General features: G+C 72.4%; 1 protein-coding gene across 1 annotated transcript; it reads right to left on the bottom strand.

Annotated features, from left to right (window-relative positions):
* Positions 1–947: 947 nt before the first annotated feature.
* LOC142825270 (non-lysosomal glucosylceramidase-like) lies at positions 948–18,726 on the bottom strand (the record flags this gene model as incomplete). Its single annotated transcript, XM_075917104.1, is given in 14 exon segments — positions 948–1,991; positions 2,064–2,255; positions 9,426–9,541; positions 9,652–9,794; positions 11,896–12,002; positions 12,962–13,133; positions 14,669–14,753; positions 14,756–14,776; positions 15,949–16,053; positions 16,224–16,322; positions 16,325–16,407; positions 16,826–16,850; positions 16,853–16,950; positions 18,082–18,726. Coding segments are annotated over 14 exon segments (2,101 nt in total), but the record flags the coding sequence as incomplete, so codon positions are not given.
* Positions 18,727–19,713: the final 987 nt, after the last annotated feature.

Here is a 19,713-nt window from a genome sequence, read left to right as displayed (position 1 = left end):
AGGAGAGGCCACTGGCCCTGGGCAGAGGGACAGGCAGAGGCACAGGCGGCAGGGACAGGCGGGGCCAGGGGAGGCCACTGGCCCTGGGCAGAGGGACAGGCAGAGGCACAGGCGGCAGGGACAGGCGGGGCCAGGAGAGGCCACTGGCCCTGGGCAGAGGGACAGGCGGCAGGGACAGGCGGGGCCAGGAGAGGCCACTGGCCCTGGGCAGAGGGACAGGCAGAGGCACAGGCGGCAGGGACAGGCGGGGCCAGGGGAGGCCACTGGCCCTGGGCAGAGGGACAGGCAGAGGCACAGGCGGCAGGGACAGGCGGGGCCAGGAGAGGCCACTGGCCCTGGGCAGAGGGACAGGCAGAGGCACAGGCGGCAGGGACAGGCGGGGCCAGGAGAGGCCACTGGCCCTGGGCAGAGGGACAGGCAGAGGCACAGGCGGCAGGGACAGGCGGGGCCAGGAGAGGCCACTGGCCCTGGGCAGAGGGACAGGCAGAGGCACAGGCGGCAGGGACAGGCGGGGCCGGGAGAGGCCACTGGCCCTGGGCAGAGGGACAGGCAGAGGCACAGGCGGCAGGGACAGGCGGGGCCAGGAGAGGCCACTGGCCCTGGGCAGAGGGACAGGCGGCAGGGACAGGCGGGGCCAGGAGAGGCCACTGGCCCTGGGCAGAGGGACAGGCAGAGGCACAGGCGGCAGGGACAGGCGGGGCCAGGGGAGGCCACTGGCCCTGGGCAGAGGGACAGGCAGAGGCACAGGCGGCAGGGACAGGCGGGGCCAGGAGAGGCCACTGGCCCTGGGCAGAGGGACAGGCAGAGGCACAGGCGGCAGGGACAGGCGGGGCCAGGAGAGGCCACTGGCCCTGGGCAGAGGGACAGGCAGAGGCACAGGCGGCAGGGACAGGCGGGGCCAGGAGAGGCCACTGGCCCTGGGCAGAGGGACAGGCAGAGGCACAGGCGGCAGGGACAGGATATTTTATTGTGATGATTAAATTAACGTTACTCAGGTTTTAAAAACGGCGCCTGGAGCCCCATGGCCGGCGCCGGCCGCGATCGCGCAGGGTCTGGGCGGGAGGCTCCTGCCCCGCGGGGCTCGCGTGGGATGACGATTGTCGACGTGCTGGACGCCTGCCCTTGCCCCCGGTTACGGCCCGGCCCAGCCCCACCGGGCAGCCCCTCGGGGGGGGGCGCGGACGCCCTCCTTCCCAGCAGCGCCCATGTCAGCTCCCCCGCACTCGGGCCGTGCTGCTGGGGGGGCAGGGCTACTTCCAGCTGCTGCCCCCACTCTTCCCTTCAGGGAGGGCTCAGCCCACGCCAGGCCCCCCCGGGGCCTCCTGGCCCTGCCCACACTCCTGGAGCCAGGGCGCCGTGACGCAGGTGGTGACAATGCAGCCGCGCCTGCCAGGGCAGACACAAGACACCCCTGCAGCCTGGGCACCCAGCCCAGTGCCCCTGCCCCCCGCCCTGCTCGCGGGTGAGGCCAGGCCCGGTGCTGCGTGGCCGGGGGGTTCCCAACCTCCCCAGCAGCTCGCCCTGTGCACGGCCGAGCCCCCGAGAGACGGAGGGGCCTAGGCACAGCCTGGCCCCCCCATGGCCAGGCCTAGGAGGGCCCCAGGCAGGGAGCGTGGGGCCCGAGGAGACGGGACGGGCGCGTGGCCGTGGGCAGCGGGGGAGGTACAGGCGAGGCTCGGGGGGGTGCAGACAGCAATTAAAATGGGGGGTTTAAAAGGGGTAGCAGCCTCCACACAGCCCCTGGCCTGCAGCGGGGCCCGGCCGCTCCCCGGTTCCTGCTCTCATGGCTGGAGCGAGTTCTCGGCTGCTGGGCCGGCGGCGCGCTCCAGAGCCAGCTGCATGCTCCAGATGCTGAGGGGGCGCATGTAGGCCAGAGAGCGGAAGAGCTTCCTTTGGCAGTAGGCCTCGGGCGTCTGGAAGGCCATGCCCAGCCGCTCCCACACGGTGCGGTAGCAGCCCTCGGCGGTGCGGAAGCCCTCCTGCACCAGGCCCTGCGGCAGAGGAGAAGAGAGTCAGGCCGGCCGGCCCCGCCTGTGCCGAGGGGCACCGGGCGCCACACCCACCTCCTGGATCATGGTGGCGGCCAGCGCGTACACAACCCCCACCCAGGCCTCGCTGGACTGCACGCTGGAGGTGTCGGGGCTCCCGTCCGGCCGCATGCCGTTCACGGCGCCCATGGTCCCGTTGGCAAAGCCCATGACGTTCAGCTCGAAGATGGTCTTCAGCGCGCTGACCACGTGGCTCCTGGGGAACACCTGCAGCGGGAGACGCCATCAGCCCTCAGCCCGCGCTGCCCCGCACGCCCCGGGGACAGACCAACCAGGACTCCGGCGCCGCCCCGCACGCCCCGGGGGCAGACCGACCAGGGCGCCGGCGCCACCCCCGCACGCCCCGGGGGCAGACCGACCAGGACACCGGCGCCGCCCCGCACGCCCGGGGGGCAGACCGACCAGGAAACCGGCGCCGCCCCGCACGCCCCGGGGACAGACCAACCAGGGCGCCGGCGCCACCCCCGCACGCCCGGGGGGCAGACCGACCAGGGCGCCAGCGCCACCCCCGCACGCCCCGGGGACAGACCGACCAGGACTCCGGCGCGGCGCCGCCCCGCACGCCCGGGGGACAGACCGACCAGGGCGCCAGCGCCACCCCGCACGCCCGGGGGCAGACCGACCAGGGCGCCAGCGCCGCCCCGCACGCCCGGGGGCAGACCGACCAGGACGCCGGCGCCGCCCCGCACGCCCGGGGGCAGACCGACCAGGACGCCGGCGCCACCCCGCACGCCCCGGGGGCAGAACGACCAGGACGCCGGCGCCACCCCGCACGCCCCGGAGGCAGAACGACCAGGACGCCGGCGCCACCCCCGCACGCCCCGGGGGCAGAACGACCAGGACGCCGGCGCCACCCCCGCACGCCCCGGAGGCAGAACGACCAGGGCGCTGGCGCCGCCCCAGGGGCAGACCGACCAGGGCGCCGGCGCTGCCCCCCACGCCCCGGGGACAGACCGACCAGGGCACCGGCGCCGCCCTGCACGCCCCGGGGGCAGACCGACCAGGGCGCTGGCGCTGCCCCCCACGCCCCGGAGGCAGACCGACTAGGGCGCCAGCGCCACCCTGCACGCCCCGGGGACAGACCGACCAGGACGCCGGCGCCGCCCCGCAGGCCCCGGGGACAGACCGACCAGGACGCCAGCGCCGCCCTGCACGCCCCGGGGGCAGACCGACTAGGGCGCCAGCGCCGCCCCGCAGGCCCCGGGGACAGACCGACCAGGACGCCGGCGCCGCCCCGCAGGCCCCGGGGACAGACCGACCAGGACGCCAGCGCCGCCCTGCACGCCCCGGGGGCAGACACACCAGGACACTGGCGCTGCCCTGCACGCCCCGGGGGCAGACACACCAGGACGCCAGCGCCGCCCTGCACGCCCCGGGGGCAGACACACCAGGACGCCGGCGCCGCCCTGCACGCCCCAGGGGCAGACACACCAGGACGCTGGCGCCGCCCTGCACGCCCCGGGGGCAGACCGACCAGGGCGCCGGCTGGCACCCAGCACTGTGCCCAGGGACGCGCAGACAGCAAGATGGCGAACCCACCATCCCCGCTAGGGCTGCGCCAGAGCCAGTCAGCGATCCCGGAGCCCCAGCTCCTGGCTGCTCCGGAACCAGCAGCAAGTGGCCTTCCCCACGCCTGCCTGCCGCCGCGCCCCACACACCCGACCGATCTTGCTGGCTGGAGCGGAGGCGGCGAGCCCCACAGCCACCCGGCAGCCTCACACCCCGCCCCCCTTCGAATCAGCACGCGCCTGGCACCAGCTCCCACCACCGGCCCTGGCCCTGCCCTGCCCGGGACGTCTCCCTCAGCCACCCAGCTCAGGCCTTCTGATCCGGCCCCTGCCACAGCCCCTCCTCCACCCAAACACCCTCGGACCCCCCGTACCCCAACCCCCCGCAGCCCCTCCTCCACCCAAACACCCTCGGACCCCCCCGCACCCCAATCCCCTGCAGCCCCTCCTCCACCCAAACACCCTCGGACCCCCCCGCACCCCAATCCCCTGCAGCCCCTCCTCCACCCAAACACCCTCGGACCCCCCCGCACCCCAATCCCCCGCAGCCCCTCCTCCACCCAAACACCCTCGGACCCCCCCGCACCCCAATCCCCTGCAGCCCCTCCTCCACCCAAACACCCTCGGACCCCCCCGCACCCCAATCCCCCGCAGCCCCTCCTCCACCCAAACACCCTCAGACCCCCCCCGCACCCCAATCCCCCGCAGCCCCTCCTCCACACAAACATCCTCAGACCCCCCCCGCACCCCAATCCCCTGCCACAGCCCCTCCTCCACCCAAACACCCTCGGACCCCCCTGCACCCGAATCCCCCGCAGCCCCTCCTCCACCCAAACACCCTCAGACCCCCCCCCGCACCCCAATCCCCCGCAGCCCCTCCTCCATCCAAACATCCTCAGACACCCCCCACACCCCAATCCCCCACAGCTCACAGCCCCTCCTCCACCCAAACACCCTCAGAGAACCCCCGCACCCCAATCCCATGCCACAGCCCCTCCACCACCCAAACACCCTCAGACCCCCCCCGCACCCCAATCCCCCACAGCTCACAGCCCCTCCTCCACCCAAACACCCTCAGACCCCCCTGCACCCCAATCCCCTGCCACAGCCCCTCCTCCACCCAAACACCCTCAGACCCCCCCCGCACCCCAATCCCCCACAGCCCCTCCTCCACCCAAACACCCTCAGACCCCCCGCACCCCAATCCCCCGCCATAGCCCCTCCTCCACCCAAACACCCTCAGACCCCCCCTGCACCCCAATCCCCTGCCATAGCCCCTCCTCCACCCAAACACCCTCAGACCCCCCGCACCCCAATCCCCCACAGCCCCTCCTCCACCCAAACACCCTCAGACTCCCCCGCACCCCAATCCCCCGCCAGAGCCCCTCCTCACCCAAACACCCTCAGACACCCCCGCACCCCAATCCCCCGCAGCCCCTCCTCCACCCAAACACCCTCAGACCCCCCCGCTCCCCAATCCCCCGCCAGAGCCCCTCCTCCACCCAAACACCCTCAGACACCCCCGCACCCCAATCCCCCACAGCTCACAGCCCCTCCTCCACCCAAACACCCTCAGACCCCCCCGCACCCCAATCCCCTGCCAGAGCCCCTCCTCCACCCAAACACCCTCAGACACCCCCGCACCCCAATCCCCCGCCAGAGCCCCTCCTCCACCCAAACACCCTCAGACACCCCCGCACCCCAATCCCCCACAGCCCCTCCTCCACCCAAACACCCTCGGACCCCCCCGCACCCCAATCCCCCGCAGCCCCTCCTCCACCCAAACACCCTCAGACCCCCCCCGCACCCCAATCCCCCGCAGCCCCTCCTCCACCCAAACACCCTCAGACCCCCCCCGCACCCCAATCCCCTGCCACAGCCCCTCCTCCACCAAACATCCTCAGACCCCCCCCGCACCCCAATCCCCTGCCACAGCCCCTCCTCCACCCAAACACCCTCGGACCCCCCCGCACCCGAATCCCCCGCAGCCCCTCCTCCACCCAAACACCCTCAGACCCCCCCCGCACCCCAATCCCCCGCAGCCCCTCCTCCATCCAAACATCCTCAGACACCCCCCCACACCCCAATCCCCCACAGCTCACAGCCCCTCCTCCACCCAAACACCCTCAGAGAACCCCCGCACCCCAATCCCATGCCACAGCCCCCCACCACCCAAACACCCTCAGACCCCCCCGCACCCCAATCCCCCACAGCTCACAGCCCCTCCTCCACCCAAACACCCTCAGACCCCCCCTGCACCCCAATCCCCTGCCACAGCCCCTCCTCCACCCAAACACCCTCAGACCCCCCCCGCACCCCAATCCCCCACAGCCCCTCCTCCACCCAAACACCCTCAGACCCCCCCGCACCCCAATCCCCCGCCATAGCCCCTCCTCCACCCAAACACCCTCAGACCCCCCCTGCACCCCAATCCCCCGCCATAGCCCCTCCTCCACCCAAACACCCTCAGACCCCCCGCACCCCAATCCCCCACAGCCCCTCCTCCACCCAAACACCCTCAGACTCCCCCACACCCCAATCCCCCGCCAGAGCCCCTCCTCCACCCAAACACCCTCAGACACCCCCGCACCCCAATCCCCCGCAGCCCCTCCTCCACCCAAACACCCTCAGACCCCCCCGCTCCCCAATCCCCCGCCAGAGCCCCTCCTCCACCCAAACACCCTCAGACACCCCCGCACCCCAATCCCCCACAGCTCACAGCCCCTCCTCCACCCAAACACCCTCAGACCCCCCCGCACCCCAATCCCCCGCCAGAGCCCCTCCTCCACCCAAACACCCTCAGACACCCCCGCACCCCAATCCCCCGCCAGAGCCCCTCCTCCACCCAAACACCCTCAGACACCCCCGCACCCCAATCCCCCGCCAGAGCCCCTCCTCCACCCAAACACCCTCAGACACCCCCGCACTCCAATCCCCCACAGCTCACAGCCCCTCCTCCACCCAAACACCCTCAGACACCCCCTGCACCCCAGTTCCCTACCTCGAGCTCCCTTCTTAATGCAACCTCCATCCCAGCCCCCAAGCTCCGTCCGTAGGAGCAGTCCTTGAGCACTTCCCGAAGTCTGCAGCGGTCCCCGTCCAAAGCGATTGCTGCTCCGACAGGTGCCGGCCTCACCCGAACCCTGAACGCCTCCGGGGGAGATTCCACCTTTTCCCAGCGCTTCTCCGCCCGGCCGGTGGCAACGTTTCCAGCGTCCCGCCTCAGGCTGCGGCACCACGACGTGGGAGGGCTGCTCCCTTCACCCGCCCACCCCGGCCCCTCTCCGAGTAGCAGGACTCCCCCGTCTTCTCCTTCCCCCGCGTGTCCCTCAGCCCTCGTGCTTTGAACCAGCCCTTTCCACCCCACCCGCTAGCCTCCGCCACACAAGGGCCTTCGCCCTTTGCAGCTCTCATGTGGACCTCTGCCTCCAGCTTCCAGTGCGGCCGCCTGACCCACGGCGCCCTCGCGGCCAAGCCGCCCCAGGGCTCTCCAAACCCACCCAACCCAGCACTTTCAGCCTTGAGCCACAGAGCCATAGAGCTGGACGAGACCTCAGGAGGTCATCAAGTCCAGCGCCCTGCGCTAGGCAGGACCAATCCCAACTCAATCAACCCGGCCAGGGCTGTGTCAAGCCGAGACTTAAACACCTCTAGGGATGGAGACTCCACTACTTCCCTAGGGAACCCATTCCAGTGCTTCACCACCCTCCTAGTGAAATAGTTTTTCCTAATATCCAACCTGGACCTCTCCCACCACAGCTAGAGCCCATTGCTCCTTGTTCTGCCACCTGTCACTACTGAGAACAGCCTCTCTGGAACCCCCCTGCAGGGAGCTGCAGGCTGCTCTCAACCCCCCCCCCCCCCCCCCACTCTGCGCTTCTGCCGACTGAACAAACCCCAGTCCCTCAGCCTCTCCTCTAGGCCATGTGCTCCAGCCCCCATATGCTTAAGCCTTCGCTCATGGCTCCTTGTTTCTAGACTTTTGATCCATTTTTCTTGCTCTTGTCTGGTCATCTCCAATTTCTCCACCTTTCCTGAAATGTGGTGCCCAGAACTGGCCATTGTGTTACGTGCTGATTGGGCCTCAACTGGAGCAGAGCGGCAGAACGACTCCTCGTGTCTTGCTCACGACTCTCCTGTTCATGCCCCCACAATCAGGTTTGCTTTTTTCCCAACCGTGTCCCACTGTCGGCTCAGATTCAGCTTGTGGTCCACTCTGGCCCCCAGATCCCGTTCTGCAGGACTCCTGGACAGTCGCGTCCCGTTCTGTGTGTGACACACGGATTGGTCCTTCCGAAGTGGAGCCCTTGGCATGTGTCCTTGTGAACCTCCCGTTCCCCTCAGACCATTTCTCCAGTTTGTCTAGATCGGCTGAATTACGCCCCGTCCTCCAGAGCACTTGCCAGCCCTCCAGGCTCATGTTCAGCTGCACGTCCGCTCTGACCCCACAGGCTCTGCAGAGCTGCTGATGGGCAGGATAATCCCCGTCTCTAAATCTGGCCTAGACGCACGCGTGGCCCTGGCCACGGTCTCAGCTAAGAACTGACAGACCCCGAGCGGCTCGCCAAGGGCCACGCTACAGGGCGGAGGAGCGAGTCTGGGACAGGCAGAGGCCCTGCAGGCAGCGTTGCACCGGAACCCGAGACAGAGGACAGAGGCTCGCGTGGGCAAACCCCGCCGGGCAGGCCACAGGAGCAGGCGCCGCGCCAGGCTGGAGGGGCTGAGCCCAGGGAACCGTGGCAATCCAGCGCGGGGCAGTGCTGAATTTGCAAATGAGCACCAGGCAGCCGTCTCCTCGGGAGCGGGGCTGATCCCTTGGCAGGCTGGCGGCTTCCCAGCCCACGGCGGCCTGGCCAGGGAGGGGAAGGGCCCCGCCAGTCTGAGCGTGTTCCCCGTGGCGAGCAAAGCCCCCATCCGCCCCTTGCCTGCGACAGCTGGGGAGTCCTCGATTTGGCTCCAAGGGCCCCGGCTTTGCCCCTTGCTTGGGGGTCCGGCGAGCCCAGCCCGGTTGTGCCCAGACACTGCAACTCTGCCCCCTCCAGATCGCTCTGCGCCCTGCCCTGCGCCTCCACCTCCGCTGCAGAGAGCACCGGCCTCCAGCTGCCCCGGGAACGGCCCCGCTCCAGGGAGGAGCCCTCGTAGGCAGCTCCGAATCCATCCCACCGCGCTGCGTCTCGCCCAGCCGCCGTACGGCTCTAAGGCCAAGGCCCTGCCCAGCTCTGCCCCAGAGATCCGCGTCCCCAGTGAGCGACCAGGACTCCCGCTGGGAGGGGATTCCCTGCTGTTCCAGGAGTTCAGAAAACCGTCCTGTGCTTTGCACCCAGAGCACTTTCCCACGGGAGCTGGTGTCGTTACCTGCCTTACAGATGGGGAAACTGAGGCACCAATTGGTTGCCTTCCCCTGGCAATTGGCCATCCTGTCCCCGGAGTCTCGCCCGCCCCCACCCTGCCTGGATGTCTGTCCCCCCCTCCCCCGTTATTTCCCTTCGCGCTGCACACTGGGCCCCAGGTACGTCCCTTGTCCCTCCAGCGCCTCTCCATTTCCTGCCCCCCAGGCCGGGCTTTTGCCTGCCTTTAGCCTGGGGGGCCGTGGCTTCCGGAGCACCGAACAAACTCTCCTTAAGCACGTCCCGTGTTCGCTCCCCGTAGCCACCCGCACTGCCCCCCCCCCGCCCCACAGCTCCGCGCCCCCTCGCGCTGGGGCACTGGCCTCCCCCCTGCGCCCCACTGACCAGGGTGCCGTGACCCAGCAATCGCCAGCCCCATGGGCGCGTGGAGCTGGGGGTGTCCCTGTGACCGGGGCGGGAGGGGCCAGGGTGTGGAGAGAGCTCCGTCCTGCTGAGCCCACCGGGGCGCCCACAAGCCTCACCTCGAATTCGCCGTGGCCCAGGCCGCTGGCCCGCAGGAACCACTGCCCGGCGCACTGGTCGGACATGACGGTGCCGGAGAAGGGGCCCCCGCTGCTGTCGTAGTTGTAGTATCGCCCTGCGCGGGACGAGAGTCGCCCAGACGGTCAGCGCCCGCCTCCGGCCCCGGGCCCCAGGGGGGCCCCACCTGCTGCCCGAGGGGCCCGGCGGGGGGCGGAGCCAACGCACCGTTCCACAGCAGCCGCTCAAACGCCTCCGAGCCCTTGCGCAGGATGGCGCGGTATTTCCGCAGCGCCCGGCCGTCGTCCAGCAGCGCCGCCGCCTTGCACATCGCGCAGACCGCCGCCAGCCACAGGCCACCGCAGTACGCGCTGCGAGGGGACGGGCACGTTACCGCGGCTCGCGGGGGGCTACGACCCGGCCCTGAGCCCCACGGCGCTCGCCCCCCCACCCCCACGGGCACACCCCCATTCCGAGCCCCACGGCGCTCGCCCCCTACCGCCCGGCTACACCCCCATTCCGAGCCCCACGGCGCTCGCCCCCCACCCCCACGGCTACACCCCCATTCTGAGCCCCACGGCGCTCGCCCCCCCACCCCCACAGGCACACCCCCATTCCGAGCCCCACGGCGCTCGCCCCCCACCCCCACGGGTACACCCCCATTCCGAGCCCCACGGCGCTCGCCCCCCACCCCCATGGGTACATCCCCATTCCGAGCCCCACGGCGCTTGCCCCCTACCCCCACGGGCACACCCCCATTACGAGCCCCACGGCACTCGCCCCCTACCCGCCCGGCTACATCCCCATTCCGAGCCCCACGGCGCTCGCCCCCCCACCCCCACAGGCACACCCCCATTCTGAGCCCCACGGCGCTCGCCCCCCCACCCCCACGGGTACACCCCCCATTCCGAGCCCCACGGCGCTCGCCCCCCCACCCCCATGGGTACATCCCCATTCCGAGCCCCACGGCGCTCGCCCCCCACCCCCACGGGTACACCCCCATTCCGAGCCCCACAGCGCTTGCCCCCTACCGCCCGGCTACACCCCCATTCTGAACCCCACGGCGCTTGCCCCCTATCCCCACGGGTACACCCCCATTCTGAGCCCCACGGCGCTCGCCCCCTACCGCCCGGCTACACCCCCATTCCGAGCCCCACGGCGCTCGCCCCCCACCCCCATGGGTACATCCCCATTCCGAGCCCCACGGCGCTTGCCCCCTACCCCCACGGGCACACCCCCATTCCGAGCCCCACGGCACTCGCCCCCTACCGCCCGGCTACATCCCCATTCCGAGCCCCACGGCGCTCGCCCCCTACCCCCACGGGTACACCCCCATTCTGAGCCCCACGGCGCTCCCTCCCTACCCCCACGGGTACACCCCCATTCCGAACCCCACGGCGCTCACCCCCTACCCCCACGGGCACACCCCCATTCCGAGCCCCACGGCGCTCGCCCCCTACCGCCCGGCTACACCCCCATTCTGAGCCCCACGGCGCTCGCCCCCCACCCCCACGGGTACACCCCCATTCCGAGCCCCACGGCGCTCGCCCCCTACTGCCCGGCTACACCCCATTCCGAGCCCCACGGCGCTTGCCCCCTACCGCCCGGCTACACCCCCATTCCGAGCCCCACGGCGCTTGCCCCCTACCGCCCGGCTACACCCCCATTCTGAGCCCCACGGCGCTTGCCCCCCCACCCCCATGGGTACATCCCCATTCCGAGCCCCACGGCGCTTGCCCCCTACCCCCACGGGCACACCCCCATTCCGAGCCCCACGGCACTCGCCCCCTACCGCCCGGCTACATCCCCATTCCGAGCCCCACGGCGCTCACCCCCTACCCCCACGGGTACACCCCCATTCTGAGCCCCACGGCGCTCGCTCCCTACCCCCACGGGTACACCCCCATTCCGAGCCCCACGGCGCTCACCCCCTACCCCCACGGGCACACCCCCATTCCGAGCCCCACGGCGCTCGCCCCCTACTGCCCGGCTACACCCTCATTCCGAGCCCCACGGCGCTCGCCCCCTACCCCCTGGCTGAATCACCATCCCCTGAGCCAGCCAGCTCTCGATTTGTCAGGACGGGTCCCCAGCAGCCACTGGGCACAACCCCCCCCTCCTCCCTGAGTCCCTGCACAGGCGACACCGGAGCGAGGAGCCATGAGCCTGGCAAACCCCGGCTGCCCCGGGCACAACGGGCGCCACTCGGACTGCGCAGCTCTGCAGGGCAGGGACAACGCTGCTGTGGGGCTGGGGCTGAGCCACCAGCCCCTGCCCGGAGACCAGCGGCCTCCACCCCCCCACGCCCGGCCAGCCCCCCTCCCGCTGCCCCGCCGGCAGCCCGCCCCCCGCTCCTGCCCCTGGCCGGCCCTCCTCCCGCTTCCCAAGGCCAGCCAGCCCCCGCTCCCACTCCCCCATGCCCAGCCTGCCCCCCTCCCACACACTGCCTTGGCCACTGCGAGCCCCCCTCACCTGGCTCCAGTCGCAACCCAGGCGTCGTACGTCTGATCGGCAAAGCCCGAGTTTTCAATGAGCCCGTCGTCGTCTGTGTCGAATTTCAGCTCCGAGTCCATCACAGCCTGTGGGCGACAGCCCGAGAGCCTCACCCCACGGCTCAGAGTCCCCTGCCCCCCGCAGGGAGCACCCCCCCTCAGACCTGGGCCCCCGCCCTGCCCCCCCGCGGGGTGCAGCCCCCCTCAGTCCTGGGCCCCCGCCCTGCCCCCCCCCGCGGGGTGCAGCCCCCCCCCAGTCCTGGGCCCCCGCCCTGCCCCCCGCGGGGTGCAGCCCCCCCCAGTCCTGGGCCCCCGCCCTGCCCCCCGCGGGGTGGGCCCCCTCAGACCTGGGCCCCCGCCCTGCCCCCCCGCGGGGTGCACCCCCGCTCAGTCCTGGGCCCCCCGCCCTGCCCCCCCGCGGGGTGCAGCCCCCGCTCAGTCCTGGGCCCCCGCCCTGCCCCCCCGCGGGGTGCAGCCCCCCCCAGTCCTGGGCCCCCGCCCTGCCCCCCCCGCAGGGTGCAGCCCCCCCCCAGTCCTGGGCCCCCCGCCCTGCCCCCCGCGGGGAGCGCCCCCCCCCAGTCCTGGGCCCCCGCCCTGCCCCCCGCGGGGTGGGCCCCCTCAGTCCTGGGCCCCCGCCCTGCCCCCCCGCGGGGTGCACCCCCGCTCAGTCCTGGGCCCCCGCCCCCCCGCGGGGAGCGCCCCCCCCAGTCCTGGGCCCCCGCCCTGCCCCCCCGCGGGGTGCACCCCCGCTCAGTCCTGGGCCCCCGCCCTGTGCCCCCTGCGGGGACCACTCCCCCCCTCAATCCTGGGCCCCCGCCCTGCGCCCCCTGCGGGGACCACTCCCCCCCCCTCAATCCTGGGCCCCCGCCCTGCGCCCCCTGCGGGGATCACTCCCCCCCTCAGTCCTGGGCCCCCGCCCTGCCCCCCCGCGGGGTGCACCCCCCCCTCAGTCGTGGGCCCCCGCCCTGCCCCCCGCGGGGTGCACCCCCCCTCAGTCCTGGGCCCCCGCAGGGCAGCCTGGGGGCGAGCTTGGAGCCACAGGGTACCTGGCACACGGGCCACATGTCCTGCAGGAAGGCGGCGTCCTGGGTCAGGTGGAAGTCGCGGTAAACCTGCAGCACGAACTTCAGGTTCAAGTCCTTCCAGCCGGCCGTGTCGTGGACCAGGTACGCGTTGATCCGCCGCCACGGCTCGTCCTCTGGGCGGGGGAGACGGCCGCTCTCAGCAGCCCCCGCCGGCCGGGCCCCGGCCACCCCCGCCGCCGCCGCCGCACCGCACCCCCGCGGAGGGAGCTCCCCCCGCAGCGACCTCTCCCCCCCCGCACTGCACCCCGCTGAGGGAGCTCCCCCCGCAGCGACCTCTCCCCCCCCCCCGCACTGCACCCCGCTGAGGGAGCTCCCCCCGCAGCGACCTCTCCCCCCCCCGCACTGCACCCCGCTGAGGGAGCTCCCCCCCGCAGCGACCTCTCCCCCCCCCCGCACTGCACCCCGCTGAGGGAGCTCCCCCCGCAGCGACCTCTCCCCCCCCCCGCACTGCACCCCGCGGAGGGAGCTCCCCCCCGCACCACGCCCCCCCGCAGCGACCTCTCCCCTCCGGTAGCGACCTCTCCCTCCCCACACCACGCCCCCCACAGCAACCTCTCCCCCCTCCGCAGCAACCTGTCCCCCCCCCGCACTGCACCCCGCTGAGGGAGCTCCCCCCGCAGCGACCTCTCCCCCCCCGCACTGCACCCCGCTGAGGGAGCTCCCCCCGCAGCGACCTCTCCCCCCCCCCCGCACTGCACCCCGCTGAGGGAGCTCCCCCCCGCAGCGACCTCTCCCCCCCCCGCACTGCACCCCGCCGAGGGAGCTCCCCCCCGCACCGCGCCCCCCGCTGCGACCTCTCCCCCCCCGCACTGCACCCCGCTGAGGGAGCTCCCCCCCGCACCGCGCCCCCCGCAGCGACCTCTCCCCCCCCCGCACTGCACCCCGCTGAGGGAGCCTGCACTGCACCCCCCAGCGACCTCTCCCCCCCCACACTGCACCCCGCTGAGGGAGCTCCCCCCCGCACCACACCCCCCGCAGCGACCTCTCCCCCCCGCACTGTGCCCCCCGCAGCGACCTCTCCCCCCCCTGCACTGCACCCCGCTGAGGGAGCTCCCCCCCCGCACCGCGCCCCCCACAGCGACCTCTCCCCTCCGTAGCGACCTCTCCCTCCCCACACCACGCCCCCCACAGCAACCTCTCCCCCCTCCGCAGCAACCTGTCCCCCCCCCGCACTGTGCCCCCCGCAGCGACCTCTCCCCCCCTGCACTGCACCCCGCTGAGGGAGCTCCCCCCGCACCACGCCCCCCCCCGCAGCGACCTCTCCCCTCCGGTAGCGACCTCTCCCTCCCCACACCACGCCCCCCACAGCAACCTCTCCCCCCTCCGCAGCAACCTGTCCCCCCCCCGCACTGCACCCCGCTGAGGGAGCTCTCCTGCCATTGCTCTGCGCACCACCTGCAACCAGGCCTGTGTCACTGGCCACGTCACCCGCCCCCCCCGCAGCAAAGCCCCCTGGGAATGGTCGTCAGCACAGCCCCCTCCTCAGCCTGCTGCCCCCCAGCCAGCAGCGCCCTCCTGCCCCTCCGCTCGCCCGGGGCCAGGGTGCCAGTTCGGCCGCATCTGAGGACACGGTCCCCGAGGGGCTGGGCCAGACGGGGACGGGTAGCGGAGCCGGAGACAGGCACGGCCCAGCCCTGGCCCCAGCCACACGCCAAGGCGAGACCTTACCGGGCTCCCCCGATGTCGTGGGGCACCACGTTCTTCAGCTTCACCTGGGCCGTCTGCCCGCTCATCAGGTACTGCCTGGCTGCGTGTCCTCGCTCAGCACCGCGGCCGCTGGGACACAGATCCACGTCAGCCGGCGGGGGGGCCGCACCCAGCCTCGCAGGCCCAGCCCTGCCCCCAGGGCTCCCAGCCGTGGGTCAGGCGGGCGCTGAGGGCCCTGGACAAACAATCCCTGTCCTCTTCCCGGGGCCCTGCTCAGGAAGGAAACCACCCCCAGGGACAGCCGGCTCCCTGCCCCGGAAGGGGCTCTGCCGGTTCGCTGGGGCGTCCCAAAAGGCCCGGTCTGGAGGGTGGCCACGGAGGACCTGCCGAGGGGTCTGGTGTGCCCACCACGGGGCCTCGAGCCACAGAAAGGCCCTGGGTGGGAGGAGATGGGGGGCAGGGCCCAGCGAGGGACCTGGGTGGGGCAGGGAGGAGGTGGGGGCCGGGCAGGGCAGGGGCTAGGCTGGCAGCCGGCGAGCTGGCCGAGGGGTCCGGGGCAGGGTAATAGGGGGCAGGGCCCAACGAGGGGCCCAGGGAGGAGGCGGGGGCCAGGAAGGGCAGGGCGAGGCTGGCAGCCAGCGAGCTGGCTGAGGGGCCCGGGGACGGGGGCAGGGCCCGGGGGACGGGGATGGGGCAGGGCCCGGGGAGGAGGTGGAGGCCGGGCAGGGTGGGGGCTAGGCTGGTGGCCGGCAAGCTGGCCGAGGGGCCCGGGGGAGGGGTATGGGGGGCAGGGCCCGGGGGAGGGGTGACGGGGATGGGGGCAGGGCCCCGGGGGAGGGGGATGGGGAGCAGGGCCCGGGGGGAGGGGGACGGGGGACGGGGATGGGGGGCAGGGCCCCGGGAGGGGGACGGGGGCAGGACCCGGGGGAGGGGGAAGGGGGCAGGACCCGGGGGAGGGGGAAGGGGGAGGGGATGGGGGCAGGGCCCGGGGGAGGGGGAGGGGGACGGGGATGGGGGCAGGGCCCCGGGGGAGGGGGATGGGGAGCAGGGCCCGGGGGAGGGGGACGGGGGACGGGGATGGGGGGCAGGGCCCCGGGGAGGGGGGACGGGGGCAGGACCCGGGGGAGGGGGAAGGGGGCAGGACCCGGGGGAGGGGGAAGGGGGAGGGGGATGGGGGCAGGGCCCGGGGGAGGGGGAGGGGGACGGGGATGGGGGCAGGGCCCGGGGGAGGGGGAGGGGGACGGGGATGGGGGGCAGGGTCCGGGGGAGGGGGAAGGGGGCAGGGCCCGCCGGGCGCTCACCGATGTCGTACTGCAGGCTGATCTCCAGCTTGGGCCACAGCATGGCGAGGGCGAAGGAGGCGTAGAAGTGCACGTCGTAGGTGTTGTACATGCGGTACTCCTGCCCTGCAGCCCAGCACACACAGTGAGGGGCCAGGCCCAGCCAGGCGCCGCGGGGCCCCAGAGGTCCCCTCCCTCCCCCCACCACGGGGGCAGGAGAGCGGGGGCGGGCCAGGGCCTGGACCCCATGGGGCGGTGGGGAAGCTGCCACCGCGGCTCTCGGGCCTGCACTTTACCTTCCAAGTAAGCAAACCTTCCGTACTCCCGCAGCACCGGGAAGAGCCGGCTCAGCCCGGCGCCCGCTGGGCCCTGCACGTCCTCTGCGCAGGCCTCCGGGGCAGCTCCAGCCACAGCGTCCCGCCGTCCGCCAGGAAGTAGAGCTCGTTGAAGAGAGCCGACTTGTACCAGGGGGGCAGGTGGCTGTGGGCGAGGGGGGCGCTCAGCCGGGGGGGCGGGCACACGGCCCTCGGGGGAGCCCTTCTGGGAGCTGCAGCCCGGGTGCTGGAACCCACCCTGCCCGCCCCCTAAGGGCCCCCGCCAGCCTGCCTGGGCGCGGAGCGGAGGGGCCGGCGGGCTCCGGAACCGGCTCCCAGCTCGGAGCGCCTGGCCCTCAGCGCCGGCCTGGACGGCTCAGCCAGCGAGCGCGAGCCCCTGCCCCGCGACGCCCCGCACACAGCGCCGGCCGCCAGGCTGGCCCAGGCCTCACCCAGGCACCGGGCCTCTGACAGGAGACCCCCCCAGGCACACGCAGGAGCCCCGCTCCCCGAGCCACCGGCCCCCGCTCCCCGGGGGCGCAGCCGCCCTCCGACTAGCCCCCCCCGCCGGGCCGGCGCGCTACCTGCTCTCCAGGATGGGCCTCTGCAGCTCTCGATCTGCTCCTCCCACCGCCCGCGGTGCGTGAGCGCGTAGTGGGAGAGCGCAGGACACGCGTCCCCGCCGCTGCCGAAGTAGCGTGTGTAGCGCCTGCGAGAGAGACGCCGCTGGGTCCGCCGCCGCCGGGGGACGTGCCCCGGGCCCGGCCGGGAAAGCCTCAGCGGCTGCAGCTGGCATGGCCCAGGGGCGCCCAGCGGGGCAGGGCACCGTTACAAGCAGCCAGGCGGCTGCAGGCGACTTGTGCTCCCATCCCCGCCGAGCGCCCAGAGCCAGAGCAGAGCCCAGCCACTCCCAGCCCAGCACCAGCAGGACTGGCCAATTCTCGGGGTGGGCAGGGGCCGGGCAGCGCTCCAGGTGACTGGGAAGGGGGGGAGGGCTCCGTTGGGGATGGGCAGGGGCCGGGCAGCACTCCAGGAGACTGGGAAGGGGGGGAGGGTCCTTTGGGGCCGGGCAGCGCTCCAGGAGACTGGGAAGGGGGGGAGGGCCCCGTTGGGGACGGGCAGCGCTCCAGGAGACTGGGAAGGGGGGGAGGGCCCCGTTGGGGACGGGCAGCGCTCCAGGAGACTGGGAAGGGGGGGAGGGCCCCGTTGGGGACGGGCAGCGCTCCAGGAGACTGGGAAGGGGGGGGAGGGTCCTTTGGGGACGGGCAGGGGCCGGGCAGCGCTCCAGGAGACTGGGAAGGGGGGGAGGGCCCCGTTGAGGACGGGCAGCGCTCCAGGAGACTGGGAAGGGGGGGGAGGGTCCTTTGGGGACGGGCAGCGCTCCAGGAGACTGGGAAGGTGGGGGAGGGCCCTGTTGGGGATGGGCAGGGGCCGGGCAGCGCTCCAGGAGACTGGGAAGGGGGGGAGGGCCCCGGTGGGGATGGGCAGGGGCCGGGCAGCGCTCCAGGAGCCTGGGAAGGGGGGGAGGGCCCCGTTGGGGATGGGCAGGGGCCAGGCAGCGCTCCAGGAGACTGGGAAGGGGGGGAGGGCCCCGTTGGGGATGGGCAGGGGCCGGGCAGCGCTCCAGGAGCCTGGGAAGGGGGGGAGGGCCCCGTTGGGGATGGGCAGGGGCCGGGCAGCGCTCCAGGAGCCTGGGAAGGGGGGGAGGGCCCCGTTGGGGATGGGCAGGGGCCGGGCAGCGCTCCAGGAGACTGGGAAGGCGGGGGAGGGCCGGACACGCGGCTCACGGCCCCGTCTGGCGGGTGGCAGCCCGGCAGCAAGGGGGGCTCTGGGCACCCACCTGAGATGCAGCTTCTCTTTTGAGCCAAAGTGGACACGCGGCATGTCCCAGGCCAGGCCCACCTCCAGCGTCCGGTGCCCCCGGGCCGGCACGGTACAGCTGGCGCAAACAGCTGCTGCAGTCACCTCCCCCTTCTCGGTGGGGCGGCTCGGACCTGTCGGGCAGGAGAGCAGAGGGTGAGCGCCAGGACACTGCACGAGAGCCGCCCAGGACAGGCCGCCAGCCCCGCATCCGGCGAGCTCGGGCACAGCTGCTCTGGACAGCTGGGCAAAGGCACCAGGCCGTGCCCCTCTCCGGGATGGGCTCAGCGCCCGCAGGCCGGCCGGCCGGAAATCACGAGCCCGCCAGCCGAAGCTGAGCGCCCGGCGACCCGGCCAGAGCCAGGGAAGCTCAAGACTCGTGGGAAGGGAAATCAGGCCCCGCTTGTCACCAGCGCATGGACACAGGCCCTCCCCAAAGGCCCGGTGGCGGCCAGGGACGGGCGGGAGGGGCCCTCGCGGCTCAAGACCGGGCCCCACCAGCAGGGTCCCGCAAGGAGCTGCACAAAGGGGAAGAGGGAGGTGCAGCACCCGCAGAGGATCCCCGTCTTCGTACTCGTTCAGTCCCGAGCAGCTCGCCACAAAGGGCCACCACCAAGCCGGGTGACTGGGCAACAGAACGGCAGGAGAAATTCGATGCAGGTAAGTGCAGTCGGGCGCCGTGGAAACATCCTGCACAGCAGCAGGGACTGAGTCTGTCACCACCCCAGAGACCTGGGAGCCCCTGTGCAGACCTGCCCCGTGCAGCGGCAGCCAAACAGCAGAGAACAGGGGACACCTCAGACAAGGGAAGCTAGCGGCCACGAGACGCCCACACCTGGAACCCCGCACAGATCTGGGCACCTTCTCCAAAGAGCCACCGAATGTGGACAGAGCAGAGAAGGGGGCACAGAACAGGGTCCGTGTGCAGAGAGACTCAAACGCCTGGGGCTGCTCAGCGTAGAGCAAAGGTGACAGGCGGGGGTGCTACAGAGCTGGACACTCGTGAATCACTCGCAGACGGTGACAAAGGATGTGCTGTTTACCCTTCAATAAGAAACGAGAAGCAGAGGTAGCCCAACTAAATGACTAGAAGCAGGTTTGAAACAAAGCAACCAAGGGAAGGATTCTTCTCGCAGTGCAGTCACCCTGCGGAACTCCCTGCCGCGTGATGTTGGGAAGGCCTGGACTTCTAAAGGGTTTTCTAAAACACCCCAAGCCCCAGATAAACTCATGGAGGATGGAGCCATCACCAGCGAGGGGCCAAAAAGCTGAGGGACGCATCCTCATGCCCCCCACCCTCCAGCTCCAACACTGGGGCAGAGCACTTGATGAAGCATCCGGCTCGTCACTGGTCGCAGGCTGAGGACCACTGCTCCCACCCATGGGGGCCGCTCTTCTGCCATTCCCTGCTTGCCTTTGGCACCCCGAGCAGCAAGCCGAGAAGCAAGAGCTGTGGCCGGATGAACGAGCTTGGCTCCCACTCTGGCGCCTCCAGCTGGAAACCCTCCGGAACTCGTGCAGGGGCCAGGGCTCCGCGCCAGGGCCCCCCGCCCAGGTCGCCGGCATGCTGCCCGCGAGGACACCCACTGCCCTGTCTCACGCAGCCAGGGCC

Source organism: Pelodiscus sinensis, unplaced genomic scaffold (assembly GCF_049634645.1).
Source record: "Pelodiscus sinensis isolate JC-2024 unplaced genomic scaffold, ASM4963464v1 ctg100, whole genome shotgun sequence".
In the NCBI taxonomy this organism is placed as follows: Eukaryota; Metazoa; Chordata; order Testudines; family Trionychidae; genus Pelodiscus; species Pelodiscus sinensis.
This window is presented reverse-complemented; position numbering and strand designations above follow the sequence as displayed.